Below are 20,041 nucleotides of genomic sequence, written 5' to 3'. Positions count from 1 at the left end.
ACCACAGAATATCTGGCCATTCCAACTAGCTCCTGCAAATCTTTGACTATTCTCACTTTCTGAGAAGTCATGACTATGCCCACCCTATCTCACAGAGACCCTGCTTCTGCTTCCCCAGACACTCTCAGTATGCCTGCCTGCCCTTATAGAAACTCTGACCATACTCTCCCATACCTGCAGAAATTTTCACCAATCCTTCCTGCTTCTATAGAAACCCTAACTGTACTTATCCTCCACTGCAGAGACTCGGACCAGTCCCGACTACTACTACAGAAATTGTTGATCAAACCCACCCACTCCTTGAGAAACTCTGACCAGTCCCACTCGCACCTTTAGAAACTCTGACCAATCTCTCCTGCTCCTTAAGAAACTCTGACCAATCCCTCCTGCTCCTTTAGAAACTCTGACCAGTCCCACTCGCTCCTTTAGAAACTCTGACCAGTCCCACTCGCTCCTTTAGAAACTCTGACCAATCCCTCCTGCTCCTTAAGAAACTCTGACCAGTCCCAGTCGCACCTTTAGAAACTCTGATCAATCCCTCCTGCTCCTTTAGAAACACTGACCAGTCCCACTCGCACCTTTAGAAACTCTGACCAATCCCTCCTGCTCCTTTAGAAACTCTGACCAGCCCCACCCGCTCCTGTAGAAACTCTGACCAATCCCACCCGGTACTGTAGAAACTCTGACCACACCCACCCACTTCTGTAGAAAGCTCCTGTAGAAACTGACCAATCCCACCCGCTCCAGTAGAAACTCTGACCAATCCCACCCGCTTCTGTAGAAAGCTTCTGTAGAAACTGACCAATCCAACCCGCTCCAGTAGAAACTCTGACCAATCCCACCCGCTTCTGTAGAAAGCTCCTGTAGAAACTGAACAATCCAACCCGCTCCAGTAGAAACTCTGACCAATCCAACCCGCTTCTGTAGAAAGCTCCTTTAGAAACTCTGACCAATCCAACCTGTTCCTCTGGAAATTCTGACTAATCTTACCCATTCCTTTAGAAACTCTGACCAATCCTACCAAGTCCAGAAGAACCCCTGACCAATCCCCCTGCTCCTTTAGAAACTCTGACTAATCCCACTCCTTCTGTCTGCTGCACCCCTCTCCTAGAGCTATTTTTGCCTCTACCCTCCAACTCCTCCTTCAGTACCCTAATAGCCTTGGTCTGGTCTGCCCCCTCACACCTAGTGTTGGACAGCAAGTATTTGGTTTATCTTTTTCGGCTATTTGGTGGACGAATTCTTTAGCTGATCTCTCACGTTTGTAGGTGGCTACATTTTTAGTACGGCCTCTGTATTGCTCGGGTCTGGCTTTATCTCATCTACAGATATTATGTGTGTGCATTAGGTGGGCCTTGATCTTCAACAAATCACACTAGTCAATATTCAACATAATGCCAGCATGCAATATGTTTGAACTTAGTCCAGTTCCTCAAAATACTATTAGATCAAACATTTTTTTTTTTAAATTCTGAAATAAATTGCACACTACAATTCATCACATTGGCTCCAAGTCATATTGCATTGGATTGTTGCCTGCTTTAAATGTTATGTTTCATAAGGATATACACCCCTGGTAACAATTCCCCCCTAGACAATTAAGGTGAGCGTGAAAATACGTTAAACAAACTTTCCCTTTTTGCTCCAGGCCCCTGATCCGACAGCAGCATTTGAGGGAGAACTCCCCCAAACCCCCAGCCACAAAATGATACACAGATATAGGAAGCTCCTGAATGTGCCATGACAACCATTAACTAAAATCTGCGTTATTTTATATTGTTGATGTTAAGAAATCCAAAACAAATGTAGAGACTTGTCTAAAGCACTTTCAGGAACAAACGCATCTCTGCCATGCGACAATAGCTCATTCCAGCACGATGTCTGGTTCTGCATGTGTAATATCTGAAGAAATCACGACGAGCTAGTCAGCGCCTCTCCATCTGTTAAACCAGCCCACTGCCAAGAGCATTAGACTCGAGTTCACACTGTTCTTTCCCAGCCTGTCCTAGTCGCCAGCACTTACACAAAACTAAACACATGCAGCACACTTCTCCCTAGCCACACTACAGCACACACAGATACACACACACACACACACACACACACACATACACATTGACCCCTTTGTGGTTCATTTGTGGATCATTTCTTTTTCTCCCCCCTGCAGAGTGTTCCAGTACATAGTCCAGTCTTTTCTCTTTTTTGTGGTATTTGTCTAGCCGTGTGACATACATAATTCATGTCTCAGAGTCTTGTGTGTATTTCAGATGCCATTGCCTCATCATGTCACGTTATGGCTGTGCTTTCTCATGCTAGCTACTTTACCCTGTAGTTATCAGGCTAAGCATAATAGAGGTAGAGAGATCCAGCTCGTCACTTGGCGTGTTTAGTCACGCCTTATGGGCCATTCTCAGGAATACACAAAACAAGACACCAGAAAGCAGTAGCTTGATTTTTGGCTTTAACCTTCTCTCACATGTAAAAAGGTTTTTTTGTTGTTTGTTTGTTTTTCTGTTGTTCTTATTTTAAATAGCCAAACACACCACCTACTATTTTAATTATTACACATAAGTGACTAAGAGGTAGGAATGCAGGCATTTTGCCTCTGTGATGATATGGTATCAGGACTACTGATCTAGATTTAAATCCGAGCCAACAAGTGTGTCGTATAAGCTGTATTAAAAAAAAAAAAAAACCTTGTAAGGTACAAATGACACACGTTAAAATTAAATGTGCAGTTTTTTTTTACTTTTTTCAGCCAAGACATGCTTGCTGTCCAATGTTTGCTGCTTTAATTTGGCACCTGAGATACGTGGCTACTGTTGCCAACATACTTTCATACAAATACACTAATCACAATGAAGCATGGTGGTGGTAGCACCGTATTGTTTTTTTGTTCTTTTTTTTTTTCCCTCTCTCTCTGACTAATGCCCTCCTTACCTGGTCAATGACTTGGTGGATGATTTCTCTAGACAAAGTCTCAGTTGTGCCATATTCTTTCTATTTTCTAAATGATGGAAATAATGGTACACCGCAAAATGTTCAAAGTTTGAGACTTTTTTTTATTTTTTATAACCAATCCCTGATTGATACTTTTCAGACTTGTTTGGAGGGCGCCTTGATGTTCATGTTGCTGTTTGTTTAGGTATGTTCTCCAACAAATTCTGGAGATCACATGACACAGTAAATGCATAAATTCAATTAATTGTGATTGCTTATCACTTATACAACTATATATATTGTCTTCCACATAACTACTTTGGGCTGTTCTGTTTAGACTCATGACGTAGAGTGCTGTGAAAAAGTATTTTTCATATCCCGATTTCATCTGTTTTGGGTATATCTCATACTAAATTGTTTCAGAAATTAAAACAAAATCTAAGATAAAGCAAAAGCAACCTGAGTAAACACATAATATAGTTTTTTAAATGATAATGTTATTTATTGAAACCGAAAATGTCAACTGGGCCTGTGTGAAAATGTATTTGCCCCCATGGTTACTAATTCCCCAAATCTATGAAACTGCATTCATAATGGGGTTCAGCTGGATTAGACACAAGCAGGTGTGATTACTGCAAACGCTGTTCAATCAAATCAACACTTAAATAGAACTTTTTCAACAGCATGAAGTTGGTTAAAAGGTCTTACCCAGTAACACGCTGTGCCAAAGTGGAAAGAAATTCCAGGAAGAAGTTGATTGAAATACATCAGTCTGGGAAGGGTTACAAAGCTATTTCAAAGGCTCTGGGACTCCAAAGAACCACAGTGAGAGCCGTTATCTCCAAATGGAAAAACTCGGCACAGTAGTAAACCTTCCCAGAAGTGGCCAACCTTCCAAAATTCCTCCAAGAGCACAGCAACGACTCATCCAGCTAGTCACAAAAGAGCCAAGGACAACATCAAAGGACCTACAGGCTTCTCTTGCATCAATAAAGGTCACTGTTCATGACTCCACTATCAGAAAGACACTGGGCAAAAATGGCATCCATGGAAGAGTAGTGAGGTGAAAACCACTGCTAAACCAGAACATTAAGGCTCGTCTGAATTTTAACAAAACACACCTTGATGATCCTCAAACTTTTTGGGAGAATGTTCTGTGGACTGATGAGTCGAAAGTGGAACTGTTTGGAAGACAGAAGTCCCGTTACATCTGGCGTAAACCAAACACTGAATTCCACAAAAAGAACATCATACCTATGGTCAAGCATGGTGGTGGAAGTGTGATGGTGTGGGGATGCTTTGCTGCTTCAGGGCCTGGGCAACTTGCAATAACTGAGGGAAACATGAATTCTGCTTTGTCCAGAGTTCAGTCTGTTAGTTGAAACTCAAGCACAACTGGTTCATGCAGCAGTACAATGATTTAAAGCATGTGATTTAGTCCTAGTCTAGAAGTAAATGAAAGACTGATCTCCAGTTATCGGTAGCGCTTGGTTGTAGTTAATGCTGCAAAAGGTTGCATAATCAGATTTATGTTTACGGGGACAATTCGTTTTTCCCATGGATGATAGGTGTTGGATCACTTTTCTTTGCTTCAATATATTGTATTTCGTTTGAAGATATTTAGTATGAGATATACACAAAAACAGAAGAAATCAGGATAGGGGCAATAATAATAATTATTATTATTTTTTCCATAGCACTGTATAATCCCAGTTAAAGTCAATTTCATTTCCAGGTTGTAACCCTACAGAATGCTCAGTGGGGTCTTTACTTATGCAGTCCACCATATATTCGGTGATGATGTTCAGGCTTACCCATGTGGTTCATGATCAAACATGACTTCTATCAATGCAATCTATAAACATGAAACGTTTCGTTCTTTGAGCAGCCATCTTGGACAACCAGAATCGCCTGTTCCCCTTAGCTCAGTTTGGTATCATAACCACCCCCTAGAAACTGCCTCCCAAAGTTTAACAGTGGTCAATTATTATTTTTTTCAATATAATTCCTAAAAATGTATGTGAGCAAGTGTAAGAATATTTAACAATGTATTTATAGACTCCTTTTTTTTTTTTTCCTATTACCTTTCTATCATTTATATTACTTTGTAGCTGCATTATCATCATAGCTTCAATGCAAAAAAAAAAAAAAAAGAAAGAAAGAAAGAAGCAAACTGTAGACACGAAACATGTCTTGGCTGAGGTATACCATTTAGGCATGGTATTTCCAAGAGGAAATGAATGCAATTTTTTTTTTTTTTAACCAAACCTTTTAAGATGGTTTGGCACTAGAATGAATGAAAGCCAGTAAGAACGATGAGGTTCATTCAAACGGTGTCCATGAATTGAGAATGTCTGCTGAGCGTGAGTTGGGTGTGTTGCGCCTGCTCTGCTGTGGTGAGATTGATGAGAACATGGTAGAGTTGAGGTTCAGTGTTGAGGTTCAGCGTTGAGGCAGAGAAGCGCTCTTCTTGGTGTGCTTTCTGAGGTCATTCTGTTCTGCAGGGTTTGTGAAGCGCTTTGGGGCCCTGAGCAGATGAAAGGTGCTATTTAAATGTAAGTGCTCCTCATTTATTCATTTAACCTCCGTCTGACCCCCAAACTTTCACTTAAAACACATATCTGTATGTATACACACACACACACACACACACACACACACACACACACACACGTATATGCAATACACACATAAACTTGCACACACATAGATTTTATGTTATACACCATTCAGGGTCAGCTACATACATAAGTGCATCCTTCATCCCTTCCCTTTGTCCATTTTGTGTGTGTTTGCGTGTGTTTGTGCACGTTGTCCATTTTTGTTTAAAAATATATGTAGAAATTCGAAAAAGAAAATTTAGGCTTACTTGGAAGCCACAGTATTAAACATCCTTCCATGCTTCCGGCACACCCTCACCTTCTGTCTCTGTGCCCAGGTGCCCTCTGTGCATGTACTCCACCAGCAGGGCGGCGGCCATGGAGTGCCACCTGAAGACGCACTACAAGACGGAGCACCGCTGCCGCATCTGCCAGGCGGCGTGGGCGAGCCGGGCCGAGCTGGAGCGGCACGCGCGCGCCCACCGTCTGGGCAACCACTACCGCTGCGAGCAGTGTGGCTATCTGGCCAAGACGGCCAACAAGCTGATAGAGCACGGACGCGTGCACACGGGCGAGCGCCCCTTCCACTGCGACCGCTGCAGCTACAGCTGCAAGCGCAAGGACAACCTTAACCTGCACAAGCGGCTAAAGCACGCACCGCGCCACGCGCTCGGCTGCGCCCGCTGTCCCTTCACCACCACGCACCCGTTCGTCTACAACCGCCATGTCCGCAAGCACCAGGCTGGGGAGGGCAGTACCCAGGAGGAGGCCCAGGCTTTCATGCCACGCCCGCTCAGTGCTGATGCCATCGAGCCCCTTTTCCTGCCTGACGGTAGCAGTAGCAGCCCACTCATGAGCCTGAGTGCCTCGCAGGCCTTGCAGTCGGTTGCCTTGTCTGTTTCGGGTATGCTGCCTGCCACCGCACCCTCCCCGCACTACCTCTGTGCCAGCGGAGCTTCTCCTACATCACCGACACTGGCGGCTCACTATTTCGAGCAGTACAGGACCTCGGACCCGGCTCATCTCATACCTCTCACCACACTCTTCAGCGCTCGCCGCCGCTTCACATTCCATAGCCATGCCCCCTCGCGGTCTTCTCCGCCTTTCTCCAGACTCTGGCCCCGCCCATCCTCGCAGACCTCACCCTTGCACATGTCCCCCAAACACTCCTTCCTGGCGTATCTGGGACTGACGGAAAGAGCAAAAACCGTCTGAGCTGCCCATTTCATCCGAGCTACCTACCTCTACATTTTTCTTTATTCGTCATTCTTCCTTCATCTTTCCTTTCTTACACTCACCCCTGGCACCATCTGGACAGCGGCTAGGAGTGACCAGTCCTGCTCACAGCAGTTCTGTCCGTTGGCATCAGGAGAACGCTGCTCCTGAGGAGCCGAACGTACACACAGTGTTTATCAAAGGGAAAAAAAAGGCTGTATGTGTTCAATGCATTTATATAAAAGCTGCTTTTCTTTATTAATAATCTAATTATTATGCTTTTTTTTTTTCTGGTTTTTTTTTTTTTTTCCTGCAGATTTTGAATGACCATGAAACAGTAGTGATTTCCATAGAATTTTCTTTCCCTTCTATGAGGAGGTGAAAAGAAAAAACAAAAGAAGATGCAAATGTTTTTAAGCGCTCGACTTTTTTTTTTTTTTTTTTTTTTTTTTGTGCATAAGTATGTCTTTTTGCCAAGCATCAGGTAGCATGGTCGCCTATGTGTTACGATTGTTTTCTATGTCATTTAGGGACTCAATACAAAATATCCCAGGGCGTTTGCAGCACGACAAAAAAGCGGGGGGAAAAAAAACTAACAAAATGACACGAATTGCTTTCTTTCAAGTCTCGTTTTCAGAGCGACGCCTCAAACCATGCACTTGATTATTTATCGAACTGTATATAGTTTTGTAGCCGTTTCTCCCCAACCCGGACCTCCACTGCCCCACAATGCGTATTGGCGTCAAATGGGTTTCAGGATTGGTGACGCCATTCCCGAAACACTGATCTCGGCTCGTAAGCTGAAGGCTATTTACCAGTCATGCACAGCTGATGGCAGAACAGTTTGAGGTTTGTTGTTTTTGTTTTTTTGTTTTTAAGACGAGCCATTCAGGGTGTGCCAGTGGTCCAAGCTATAACCGCTTCCTCTCTAGGAGCAGTTCGTCCACCGTACAGCCCTGAAAACCACAGCTCTTGCCATTACTACACGTTGCCACAGACTGTGCCAAAAGCTAACCAAGCACGAAAGATGACTAGAGTGACTAGTCGAGCCCTTGGCATAGCTATCGCATTGTAACATGCACCTATACATTTACAAAGGTATATGAGGTGACAGGTTGTTAGGGGAGAAAATCCCGTGTGTCCCGTCACACAAGGCCGATTCAATGGTGCTTTTTGGAGCTTTTTTTTTTTTTTTTTTTTAAATCGTTTCTGGTTTGTGTGTGTGTGTGTGTAAAAAGGAGAAACTGTTCCAAAATGACTTGAATGAATGTACTTTTCGTTGGTTCATGTTAAAATGATACAGAGGTAGAGAGAGTCAAGAAAAATAGTGGTATATTGGTTTTGGTGGCCTTCTGTGTCTTAACATTTCCGGTTGCTTTAGTTGTTTGTTTTTGTTTTGTTTTCTTTCAGTTTTTTGTTTTATTTCCTACCATTTTTTTTAATGAGCCTTTAAAATGTAAAGTATATAACTATATATCCTGTACTAACAAGCTATTATGAAGATCTCATTGGATAATGGCTCTTAAGTGCAATGTGAAGGCAGCCGTTATTTTTAAAGGAGGATTTGCAGAAGCACGGCCTTCTCTAAAGCGGGCAGACATGGTACTAGTATCCTGTGTTTCCCCTCTCATTTCCTTTTTTTTTTTTTTTCTTCTTCTTCATTTTAATTGCACTTACCATGTTGACACATTTCAAGCAAAAGCACTTAAGCCCAATAACAAATTTCCTTTGATGCCACTTCCACCAACCTTGTCAGATCACAGCATTGGCATTTATACAATGCCACTCTCACTTGGTATCTGCCATATAGGTTTGGGGGGGAAAAGAAAGAAATATATCAACGCTCTTATTCACAGATATTGCCCATGTTGGACAGCTCGGTTAAAGTGAATCATACATTAGGTAGATTTTTCACCTGGCCACCGAAGGACCAGGCTAAATTTATAAATGCCAGTTTTGCACCGTGCTGTAAAATTGCACTTTTTCCCCAAACGAATCAGTGGATTATAAGAATAAATCTGAAACTAGAATCTGAATTAGAAATCAGAAATGAGTATGAAATAGCTCAGTCCATGATAAGCTCTTAAGCGATGTTGGGGAATGAGTCTGAGGAAATGCTCTACGGTAATGCTCCACTGTGTTTCGAGCTCAGAAAAGCAGTATAACACACTAAATTTAAAAAAAAAAAAAAAAAAAAGTAAAAAAAATAAATCAGATTGATTAGTATGATTTGATTTTATTTTTAAGGCAATCGTGGCTCAGGAATAACAATTCTCAGCCTTCAGTAATTATCAGAGGAATATCAAAAAGATTAATCTAGCTGTATTTTTGTGCAATATTCAAATGAATTAGCGCTCTCACTTTTTTTTTTTTTTCCTTTTAAACTAAAAACAGTGTCAACAAACTGATTTATTTCTACTTATTAACTCCGACACTATACAAGTAACCCTACGTTAACACTAGCGAGCCACAAAGCAACAGGTAATCGTTCTTTTCTTCGATGATCGTGCACGCGATTTCCGTGGCAAACGTCATTTCAACAGAGATTTTCTCGATTCTATGCAAGCGACAAATCCAAACCGTCGAATGATCGTCGAACCCGATCCTATCCCTCGTGTGGTCCGACGTTTCTTCAGTTACCCGTCCGCGCCTTTAGTTCCCGTTCCCCTTTGACGCACGGACTTGTAACCGTGGTTTCATCTCATCCATACATGTGCATATATATATATATATATAACACAAAAAATAAATAAATAAAGCTGGGAAAGAAGTAACAGATTGTTGTTGCCGCTTGTGAGCGTACCCTTTAGACTGCTTTAGACTTCAGCCTAGCTTTTAATCTGGCGACAAAGCTAGTACAAAGACTAGCATGTAACATGTAAATCAGTAACGCAAGTGGTGTGTATAAATCATATAGTTAGCTGTATGTTTTGGCTACTAATGTCTCTCGAATTAATTTAAAAACGAACAGCTGAAGCGGTGGTGATAAGTCACCTTCGTCGTAAGTCTGTATATTCAACTTACAGCTAAGTGAATAATTAGTATTCACCATAATGCCTGGTGTAATTGTTAGGTCTGCGTGAACCTCTTTGCCAATGAATGCCAAGTTCACATGCAGATAAAGAGACTCTTAAGCCTGGAGCATTACTCACAGAGCCGACCCCTCGCCTCATCTCTCCACTGCTGGCACCCTCATTAAGCTTAGTCTTCTTTGTCTTTGGTGAAGATGAATCAGAATGAAGATGTGAATTTTTATGACCAAGTTGTGAATTTATAAATGCAGCCTTGCATCGCGCTCTCGAGTTGGTTCAACCAACAAGCTCTCTCTCGCCCTCTCCTCCCTCCCCCATTTTCATCCCTTGTTACGAACTTTTCTCTGCACACATGTCCAGCATGCAGACGGAGTGCTATGCCATGCATCGAGAGGAGCTCCTGATGGTCGATGACGCTCCAGCTCGATGCATTCTTTTATGCTGTAGTGCCACATGGTGGAAAAGACGTGGCCTGGAAGGCCCAAGAATGAGTCAGACTGATTCTCGGGACCCGTTCAGATCAAAAATCAGTTGGATAAGATCCTATTGGTCTCGATGTACCACGTAATCATTTTGTTAAAAGTCGATGACGGATGCAGCTCGGTCCTGTCCGATTGTGCGGGCAGGAAATGGAGGACAGACATGCCTCCCTGTGCTGACAACAGTACTCAAGCACTTATTATGTTTCTTTTGTCTAAAAGCAAAGGGGCGGTGCTTTTTTTTTTTTTTTTGGGGGGGGTGGGGTTTGTTTTTCTTTTTTCTACAACATCATTGTGCATTACACGAGACTACCTTTATAGCCCTACAAAAGATGCATGAAATCGATCGCTCTTTTCTAACTTGTAGCACTTACGTTCTTTCTTCGTTAAAAAAAAAAAAAAAAAGATTTACTCGGTTTGCATTTACCTTGATTATTTTCTTTTCCAGCACATTTCTGTTTGCTTTGCGTTTGTTGTTGTATTTTATGACTCAATAAGGCTCAACGATCATTTTTGTTTTTTCGTTTGTTTGTTTTGGGCACTCGGTTTAAAATTATATGCTGTAAAATAAAGCTTTTTTTATTACTTCATTCCTAAGGCTGTACAGGGTTGTTTGTGACAATAACTGGTAATTAGACCATTTGTACCTTCATTTTTGTTTTGTATATTTTTTTTTTCCCCCCCTCGATTTGGCATTTCTTATGTTCAGATTGCCAGTTCTAAATGTAACAAGATTTGAAAGTAAAGCTTACATCGGATATCGAATGTGTCGTCTTGTCATCCATGTACGGTTTAATGCTGCTTTCACACTGGGACGGCGCATGTTTAAACGGGAAGTTGCGGGCGCGTGTCCACTTTTTTTTTTTTTTTGAACTGCTGGCCAAAGTTCAACTTGTTCTAATAGTGTAGTGTGATGTCAAGCGCTTTTCATCCGCTGACCAATCGGATCCCTAGTTGGGAGGCGAGCAAGAAACGCGAACATGGAGGACGAAGTGTCGATGAAAAACTTGTTAGGGAACGAATATATGGGAAATCATGACTTAAATCCAGCATGTTATTTGAATCGCCAATATTACGATGTTGAAATATAAACAAAAATAACAGCTTGTCTAGCCACTTGCGTAGCGTTTAAGTAACACCCATTGCCGGTCTTTATTCCAACCGTATCACTGTGAATGAATCTAATCTACATGGAAAGTGAGAAGAGTTAAACTGGTACAACTCTCAGCCTGATTTGCAGACAAAAACCGCACATGTCGAAAGAATTCTTGAGATCGGTGGTCTCGAGACGCGACACGACGTGACGTGCTCACGTGACTGCTCCTACGACACTCGTCCGCTAACAGGACGACTGCATAGAATGGCGCAAAACTCGAACTGCAGAATGAAATGTTTGAGTTTAAGTGAGTGATCCTGTAAAATACTGGCTTGCTCATGTAAATGAAAATATTGTATATATATTTTCTTTTACCCAGTCACTAATGGCTCTGAACTCCTCCTCTTCACTGTTTAAAAGACATAACATGGCTGCTATTATACCGAGGGCTCGTGTCTGTTTATGCGATGAGCACGAGCCTGGAGCACAGTGATCAATGATGTACTGTACGCAGAAAGTCGTTTTCTTTAATCGTAGTTTTATCTATCGATAGCGAATCATTGAATGCTCTGGCACGGAGACCACATTGTTGTACAGTCCGTCATAGAATTCCACCGTGATTTCGTTCGGGTCATCTCGTACTGCGTGACAAGTAATAGGCTTGTGAAATCGCGCAGTCGAAAACCAGCCTTAGTTACTCAATCGTGGCTAGGACCGGTAAGAGCGTTGTTAAGAATTACGCTGTGCTCGTCACGTGAGCTGCTCTGGCCGGCTATTTTAAGTGTGAAAGTGTACGATTTGAAGAGGATATGGCAACACGCAGACGTTAATTACACCTGTAATAGTGTGCAAATCAGCGTCCTAATAACAATCGCTGTAGTGAGTGTGTAAGTACTGAAAACGTCAGCGCATTTGAATAAGAGCAGCAAGATGTATAGTAAACGGTACGGTAAGTACGACAGTCCTGACGAGTTATCGATGTTCTTTCAGCAGCTTCCTTTTTCTATTTCTAAAATGACATCCCGCCACTGCTGTTTGTGAAATTGAGACTTCAAATGTGTTCTGAAGTCATTTTCCGAACAGCAGTGGGAAGGAGTCCAGTCAGGGCCCTACAGGCAGAGGCGAACTCCCTGAGCTCGATGTGCAGCAGTCCGGCAAGCAGCGAAGCGCTCAGACCAAGCCAAAGGTTGCAGCTGCCTAATGAAAACAGATGAAGCAGAGATAAAGTGTTTGCCGCCATTAGGGGCTCCATTCATCACGGTTAGCCTGGGGGCTTTGGAGCACCTTGTACAGGGACTTCTCCCTCCCTACATCCTTCCATCATGCTGCAGTAGACACGCAGCCGTGGCACGAGGTCAGCCACAGACCAGCCATTATAAAACCTTTCCAAAGCAATGAGTTGTGATGAGCTGTATATGAGCTATAGGTGCTGGTTATTGTGGCTTGGGAGGATTAGGGTCCAGAATCTCTCCGTTATAGTTGATATGTAATATTTGTATTAAACGTCATTCGGTATCTCAGTGTTGCACACAGAATGTAATTTAGGACACATTGTAACTTATTGTTGTCTACATCCATGAAAAACGTTCAAAAGTTTTGGAGGCGGCCATCTTGGGTCACGGTGGATGCGGAGCTCATCCCAGGAACGCCGCGCATGAGGAGGGAATACACCCTGTACAGGGCATCAGTCCATTGCAAGTGTGACTTACGGTCAACTATAAATATTCTTTCAACAAACTTTCAATGCTGGAACGTGGGGGAGGCAGCCAGAAAACCAAAAAACTTGGAGAACCAGAATCGCTTTTTGGCTTGGTGCACTTTGGTATCGTTCCCTGCTTCCTGCAGTTTGAAGATGGAGTTATCCTGGAGGTTATTCAGATGATATAGTGTAGTTCAACTCTCAAGTTCAATCCATAAATACTGACTCACCCTGATAAGTCACAAACATGTCTGTGTAAGTACCATCGCTGTATGACAAACAAGAAGGAAGCTTTTAAAGAAGAACCATTTCTGAGATTTGACCTTGTTGTAACCTTGACCCTGTTTGTAACAATTTCAAAATCTAAGCCGTTCATCTGCTGGTCACGATGATAATTCCATATCCGTACATCCATCCATACATTTTCTATACCGCTTACTCCTTTTCAGGGTCACGGGGAACCTGGAGCCTATCCCAGGGAGCATCGGGCACAAGGCGGGGTACACCCTGGACAGGGTGCCAATGATAATTCCGTATAAATCCTACAAATATTCAACCACGAGCTCGAGATATCACACCAACGAGAATCCCGGACGGACCCACAGATATCCCAAAAACATAGTGCCTCCTCTACCTGGCTGCGGAGGCATAAAGAAATGATCTAAAAACATGTAATCGTTGATGTGGGGAACTTTTCTTTAGGGGGGACTTCGTTTCACTTCAATATTTATGGAAGGAGTCTCCAGTGTCAGTACTTTGTAACAGTAAGTTTTCTGACTGTTTGTAGCTTCTATAATGTAAGTGACATCATGAACAAATTTGTTTCACAGACATACAATGTTATCATACTGTGTATCTATATAAATGCTTAAAAAAATATACGATGTTCTTAAATAAAAAAATGTTCAATTGTAATCGTAGGCAAATTGCAGCAGGGTAAGAGGGATAAAACACTTCGGAACATGCCTGTAAAAATAAAGTTGAAACTAATCAACTTCAGCATGCTAACAGGCACTAGACTTCATCACAGCAATCCATTGTTGACTGTTTTCCTATAACAGCACGCCCCCAAGAATTTCACTCCTTACTTAAACCTCTCCTGCTGTCCGTGTGAAGTGTCTGGTGTGTGTTACAAAGCTGATGAACGAGGGCTCGCTGTCAAGCCTGCCTGCTTGGCACTCGAGGTGTCGCCTCAGGGGCTGAAGCTCTCCTCTGGGCTCTTATTCCTCTTGGACGGAGCGTCCACTTTGGAACGACACACTGTTAGTCCGACTCTAGCTTTAATGAATCCTCTCCAACCGTGCTCCGACGCATCTTAATTAACTTCAAAGCGGCACTGGAGGCCAGAATCCGCCTCGGCCCTGCGTGACCCCCGCCACTGTGGAAACGTTGATTAAGAAGTGTGTCTCCAGAGTGATCGGGTCACGCACACAGTATCTGCGTCACACTGGGCTAATTTAGTCTTACGGGCGTCCAGCTATATATATATATATATATAAAAAAATTAAATACTAAAAAAAAAAAAAATTCTTATCGCTTATTTAGGACAGTTTCTTGCTGCGAGCTGAGAGGAAGCATTTCCCCTGAGGTTTAAACCGAGGATGAGATCGTATTATCCGCCCAAACGTTGCTCCAGTGGGTCAGGGATTAATGTGTGAGGAATTGCACTGGCCATAGTGGAAACGTGTGTGTGTTTTGGAAGCGAGGCGGGCAGTTTTTCTCTGCACAACCTCAGGCAGGAGTGTGTCTGCACAGAAAGGCAGCCTCCCGACACGGGCGCGAGAGAGTCGGCAGAAGCCGATCGATAGGCTGTTGGCTTTTTTGTTTGTAGGTTCAAGCCGGCCATGGCTTTATTACAGCCAGGTTCGAGTCATCGGGGAGCTGCTGTCTCGTGTTCTGTTGCTGTTGTTTGTTTGTGTGTGTGTGTGTGTGTGTGTGTGTGTGTGTGTGTGTGTGAGAGAGAGAGAGAGAGAGAGAGAGAGAGAGAGAGAGAGGAGCTCCCTCCTGTTTGCCAAAACTGTAATCCCACCGTGACCTTGCATGACCTCGCCTCGAGAGGAAAGCTGCTTAGAGGAGTCTGTGGAAAGCCCCCCACCCCATCTCCACTCAGATGTCTCTCACTCTCTTTTTATCTCTCTTCTGTCTCTCTCCCACGTCCTTCTCCCCTCCCATCTTCCGTTCTTTCTCTCTATTCTTCATCTCGTCTTCATTGTTCTTTTTCCCCCACTCCCTCTCTTTCTCTACAGTTCTGTGCGAGAGAGCTGAGCTAAGTAAAGACAGATCAGCATTCAGCTCTACAAAGAAAGAAAAAAAAAAAAAACACACACACACAAACGCCTTCAGACCAGTCTCCAAGTGGACTGCTCGGAAGAAAGAGAAAAAAAAAATTCTCTGGAACCGATTACGGCTGGAGAGAACACCACATGATCTTCGTCTTTGATGGAGACTTCACAGTATACGTGAAGACAGATGAGGCTGAAGCGCCATCGGCAATGAGAAGGAAGCAGAAATAAGGCAATCAGTGAGATGTAATGATGGTGCTGCTGCTTCTTCAGTAATTGGCACCAAAGCGGCATCGGAGTAAGATTACTAATCCGCAATTCAACGGCGTGGATCGCCAATTGGGTTTCCGAAAGGACGTGTGGTGACACGTATTTCTTACCCCAGCTGACCTGACAGAACTCCCCCTGGCCTGCCCCCAATGGCGCAATCTCTCAGCAAATAAGACCCAGACTGTACCACACGGACGCTCAGTAGGGGGCTTGACAATCTGGAGGTGCGACGGGGGTTTCAAAGAGGAAGAGGGATTACCCACAAGTCCCTGGGGGCTGGCCTGTCCAGACAAGGGTGGCACACAAGGAGGGTCCTTTGTCTACTCAGTGCCACACAATTATCCATCATGAATGGAAGCAATTCAGTGTCGTATTACTTATTGCCCTGCACTTTGAATTAGGGTGAGACTTTTAAAAGTATCAGCTGCATCCCAAGGTCTACTTAGGCGTCCCAAAGTCTGTAGTCTAGACACGCAGTTCTCCGGAGCACTCTTTTATGTACCCATTCATAATAAGGTGGCTGTGTGGCTCTAGATCACCCCTACATCTGTAGAGCTGACATTGAGCAAATTGGGATAAAATACTACTGTAACACACTTACCTTACGGTTACACTTACCTTGATATGAAGCTAGCTAGATAATTATAATATCTACGTTTTGATGTACCTGTATTTGCACACTTTCATGGAAAACCTATATGGAGTTTAAATGTAATTTTGCTTTCTACCATTATCTTATCTGAAAAGAACTTCTGGAATGTAGGCTGCATTTCTTTACCGTATTTGACAGATCCCTGAAAATGGTTCAGTCTAGCTCTCAGGACAGATCTGTTATGCATGGTGAGCGGTTTCGCAGAGCCGTTTTAAACTTATTACATTAACATTTCAGTCTTCGAAGAAGAAAAATGATTCAAGTGTTCATTAGGAATGAACAACCGCCGACTACGCAAACAGCTTTTGTTTGGAACGCTCTCTGATAGGGAAACACACTGTTCTGGGGTTTTATATATAGACCCATTAAGGTTTCTGGATTCGAAGAGACAGTTTTCTAGATTTAAACTTTTTTTCTGCAAATCTAAGAGGCAACATAAAAATGTTTCCTGTTGTATATCCAGGATAAACGCCATGTGTTCACACATCACTGACCTGGGCCTGGGTCTTAACTGAATCGGTCCACACAGAACTGTAAGCATTGAGCTTGAGAGCGTACACATACGTGTGTCGGTCTGAATCAAATTCACTCGTTTTGGCAAAATGGAAGTTTGGTCTTTTTTTTTTTTTGGTCTACAACCCCTGCCACAAATTATGGAATCGTCACACTTAAAGGGTGCTCACCTGGCCTTTTTTACTTCGTAGCAAATAAACAAATCACAGATATGACACAAAACTATTTTTTGCTTAATAGCTGAACATTCTGGCTTCGTGAAACATACCTCAAACAAACTGCTTTAATTAACGACACAATTAGTGCTTTGTTGTTTATAACGGCCTGAATTCTTTGAGGCACGGACTTCACTGATGAAAAACAATATTCCCCGTCGAGCTGGTTCCAACTTTCTCGAATTCACTGGGATTGAGATCCGGACTGTTTGCTGGCCAGGTCATGGAGTTGATCTGCCTTTCCTGAAGAAAAGCTTTAAGACTCTTTGCTCTGTGGTAAGATGCATTAATCATCCTGAAAAATGACTTCATCATTAAAAAACTATTTATTATCGATGGAATGAGAAAAAGTGTCCAAAATTTCAGTGTACACCTGGGCATTGACTGTTGAGGTCTCCCCTGGTCCTTTACCTGACAGGAAAACCCATATCATGAATGAGTGGGGAAATTCGATTGTTTTCTTCAGACAGTCATCTTTATATGTTTCATTAGAACGGCACCAGACAAAAGTTCCAGCCTCGTCTCCTTGGCCAGTGCAGAATCGTGATTCATCACTGAATATCTCTTTCATCCGATCATCCACACTCCGTGACTGCTTCTCTTTAGCTCACTGTGACCTTGTTTTCTTCTGTTTAGGTCTAAGTGCTGGTTTTTGTGTGGCTTTTCTATACGTAAATCCCATTTCATTCAGCTGATATCTCACAGCTCTGTCACAAGCACTGACTCCCGTTTCCTCCCATTTGTTTTTTGTTGTGCATTTTCTATTTTCAAGGCGCATCACTGAGTTTTCTATCCTGACGCTTTGACGTTTTCCTTTTATAACCTTCCCATTTTGTTTATACTCGCACCAAATTATAGACGCAGCTGAGTGGGAACAACCTGGGAACATCTTTTGCCAGACTCCGTGTCAGATTTCCTTCTTGAAGGACATTTATAATGCTTTCCTTTGTTCCAATTGACAACTCTTGTTGGGGCGATGTTTCCTTTCAAAAAGTCCAAGGTAAAGGTCTGTAAGCACTCTCTGTAAACTGCAGACTAATTGTACATTAGTCAATTAGTACAATAGTCACAGCTGTTTTAGACTTGTGCTGGTATTTGTTTTAGAAATGCAAATTACAAGCCGATTGCATCATTTTTTCCTCTACTCAATCTGGAAAAAAAAATATGCCATTAATTAAAACAATTTCATTTACTTGTTTGAGGTATATTTCACAAAGTCTACCTAAAGATAGCTAAAACCTTGCTAGCTAAAAGAGTTCACCGATGTTAACGCCAGGTGTGAGCAGGGCCAGAGTGAAGGTCACGCTTTGATGACGTATTGAAACAGACATGAGCCTAATCAATTCAGTTTGTGATCAGATATCGACTGTCAAAATATCTGCAATTCTCCCGAGAGGCGTAACAGAAAAGCATCTGGATCACAAGTTAGAATTCTGACAATCCCAAAGCCATCCGTGTCCGGGTTCAAGAAAACAAAATTGGCCTTGGGTGGAAGGGATGGCATTACTCGCTTCCCGTTGTCAATCACAGTGGCACTAGACAGTCAAGAGCATCTGCGAGCTCATATATGCAGAAGAGGGCGGATGGTGCGTTCCTCAGTGTGTTACGCTGCCCTGTGATGCACCATGAGCAGCAGATCAAAAAGATGCAGTTGGCTTGCTTGACATGTCTCAGGGGAAGCAAATGTTAGCTTTCACTTTCTCCGGTTGGTAGCTTGACAAAGGAGTGCTGGCTGGTGGGAGGGAATTGGCCAAGACCAAAAATAACTAGAAAACAGGATGAATTAATCAATAAACAAACGTTCATGATGTTCCTGCACTGCAGTTCAAATCGTTAAATGTAAATTTTCTTTCTTTTCACTTTTAGAGGTAATCATATATATATATATATATATATATATATATATATATATATATATATATATATAAATTCTAGGACCTTACTTGTGAATAAAAGATACATTTCAGGAAATATATATATAATAAATATTTATTACAAAATGTCGATTTCACCGTGTGCCGGATTTTCCAGACGACCACACAAACACAGTCACAAAAAGCAGAAAGGGCCTTGCAGATCAAAAGCAAAACCAAAGCACCAGAACTTTCCAAACCATTTCAGTGATGTGTACTGATGTGGAAACGGGCCGATTGAGTCAGCACGGTTGAACCTGAGGTAATGTTTTCTTTGAGCGACACTCCACCACTCAAACAAAATAAGTATTCATATGAACTTTTAAAACAGGAAAGTGTGGGGACTGGTATTAATATTGTCATCATTTTTTTTAAACATGGACAGTCTAGTAAACTCTCTTGAATGACAATTTATGTAATTGGACATCTTACCTCAAGTGAAAAGTAAATAAATAATAGAGACAGGGTTCAAACTTCTCGGCTTCGGTGAAGCTCTTACCCATCAGACGCTGAGCTACAGTGTGTGTCTGGATTGGATTCTGCCTCATTTTGAGTCGCTCGAGATCAATCTGCCAAACAAATGAAGGAAAACTGAAGTAACTACCATAGATGTGAATGTAGTGTTAAATAAAATCCAAAGAAAGCTTCTTATTACGTTTATGTCAATCAACCATTTCAGTTTAATTGCTGTCTTTAATCAATTATCACACTACCATTTGGTTATTTGACTTCTAATTAAGACACTCCGAGCCAAATCGTTAATTCATATATTACAAGGCAACGGGTCGAATAAATTAAAGTCGGAACAGATCTAAATAAATTTCTTTCTCCAAATCAGGCCGTGATCTACAAATACTTTACGTTTACGCTGCGTTTAAATCGCCTGATAATTCCAGGCGTGAGATTGTTCATTCCCAACGCACGACCACTCAATCACACGGCTAATACACTAGCATACATTATGACATCAAATGAAAATGTCACCCATGCATTAATCATGGAGACAGGCCACTCGTGTACACGGGCAAGTATACACACTCTTGGCTCAAAGAGCGACACCTGGCTTAATTCTACAGTGCCAAGAGCCGTGCGAGTGTGTGTCTGGCCGTTGTTACAGTTGCCCACTGCTGCTGCT

General features: G+C 42.5%; 1 protein-coding gene across 2 annotated transcripts in view; it reads left to right on the top strand.

Moving 5' to 3' along the window:
* The window catches only part of znf827 (zinc finger protein 827), a 108,041-nt gene extending 97,185 nt beyond the window's left edge, over positions 1–10,856 (top strand). Inside the window, exons 14-15 of one of the 2 annotated variants that reach the window (XM_053622080.1) lie at positions 5,445–5,495; positions 5,879–5,977. In XM_053622080.1, the coding sequence (XP_053478055.1) occupies positions 5,445–5,493 (49 nt within the window). In that variant the 3' untranslated portion in view covers positions 5,494–5,495; positions 5,879–5,977. Of the gene's footprint in view, positions 1–5,444; positions 5,496–5,878 lie in introns of both variants that reach the window. The other variant, XM_053622081.1, reaches the window with a different exon arrangement.
* Positions 10,857–20,041: the final 9,185 nt, after the last annotated feature.

Source organism: Ictalurus furcatus, chromosome 3 (assembly GCF_023375685.1).
Source record: "Ictalurus furcatus strain D&B chromosome 3, Billie_1.0, whole genome shotgun sequence".
Taxonomy (NCBI): Eukaryota; Metazoa; Chordata; class Actinopteri; order Siluriformes; family Ictaluridae; genus Ictalurus; species Ictalurus furcatus.
The sequence above is the reverse complement of the archived record's forward strand: the minus strand, read 5'-3'. Positions and strand labels throughout refer to the sequence as shown.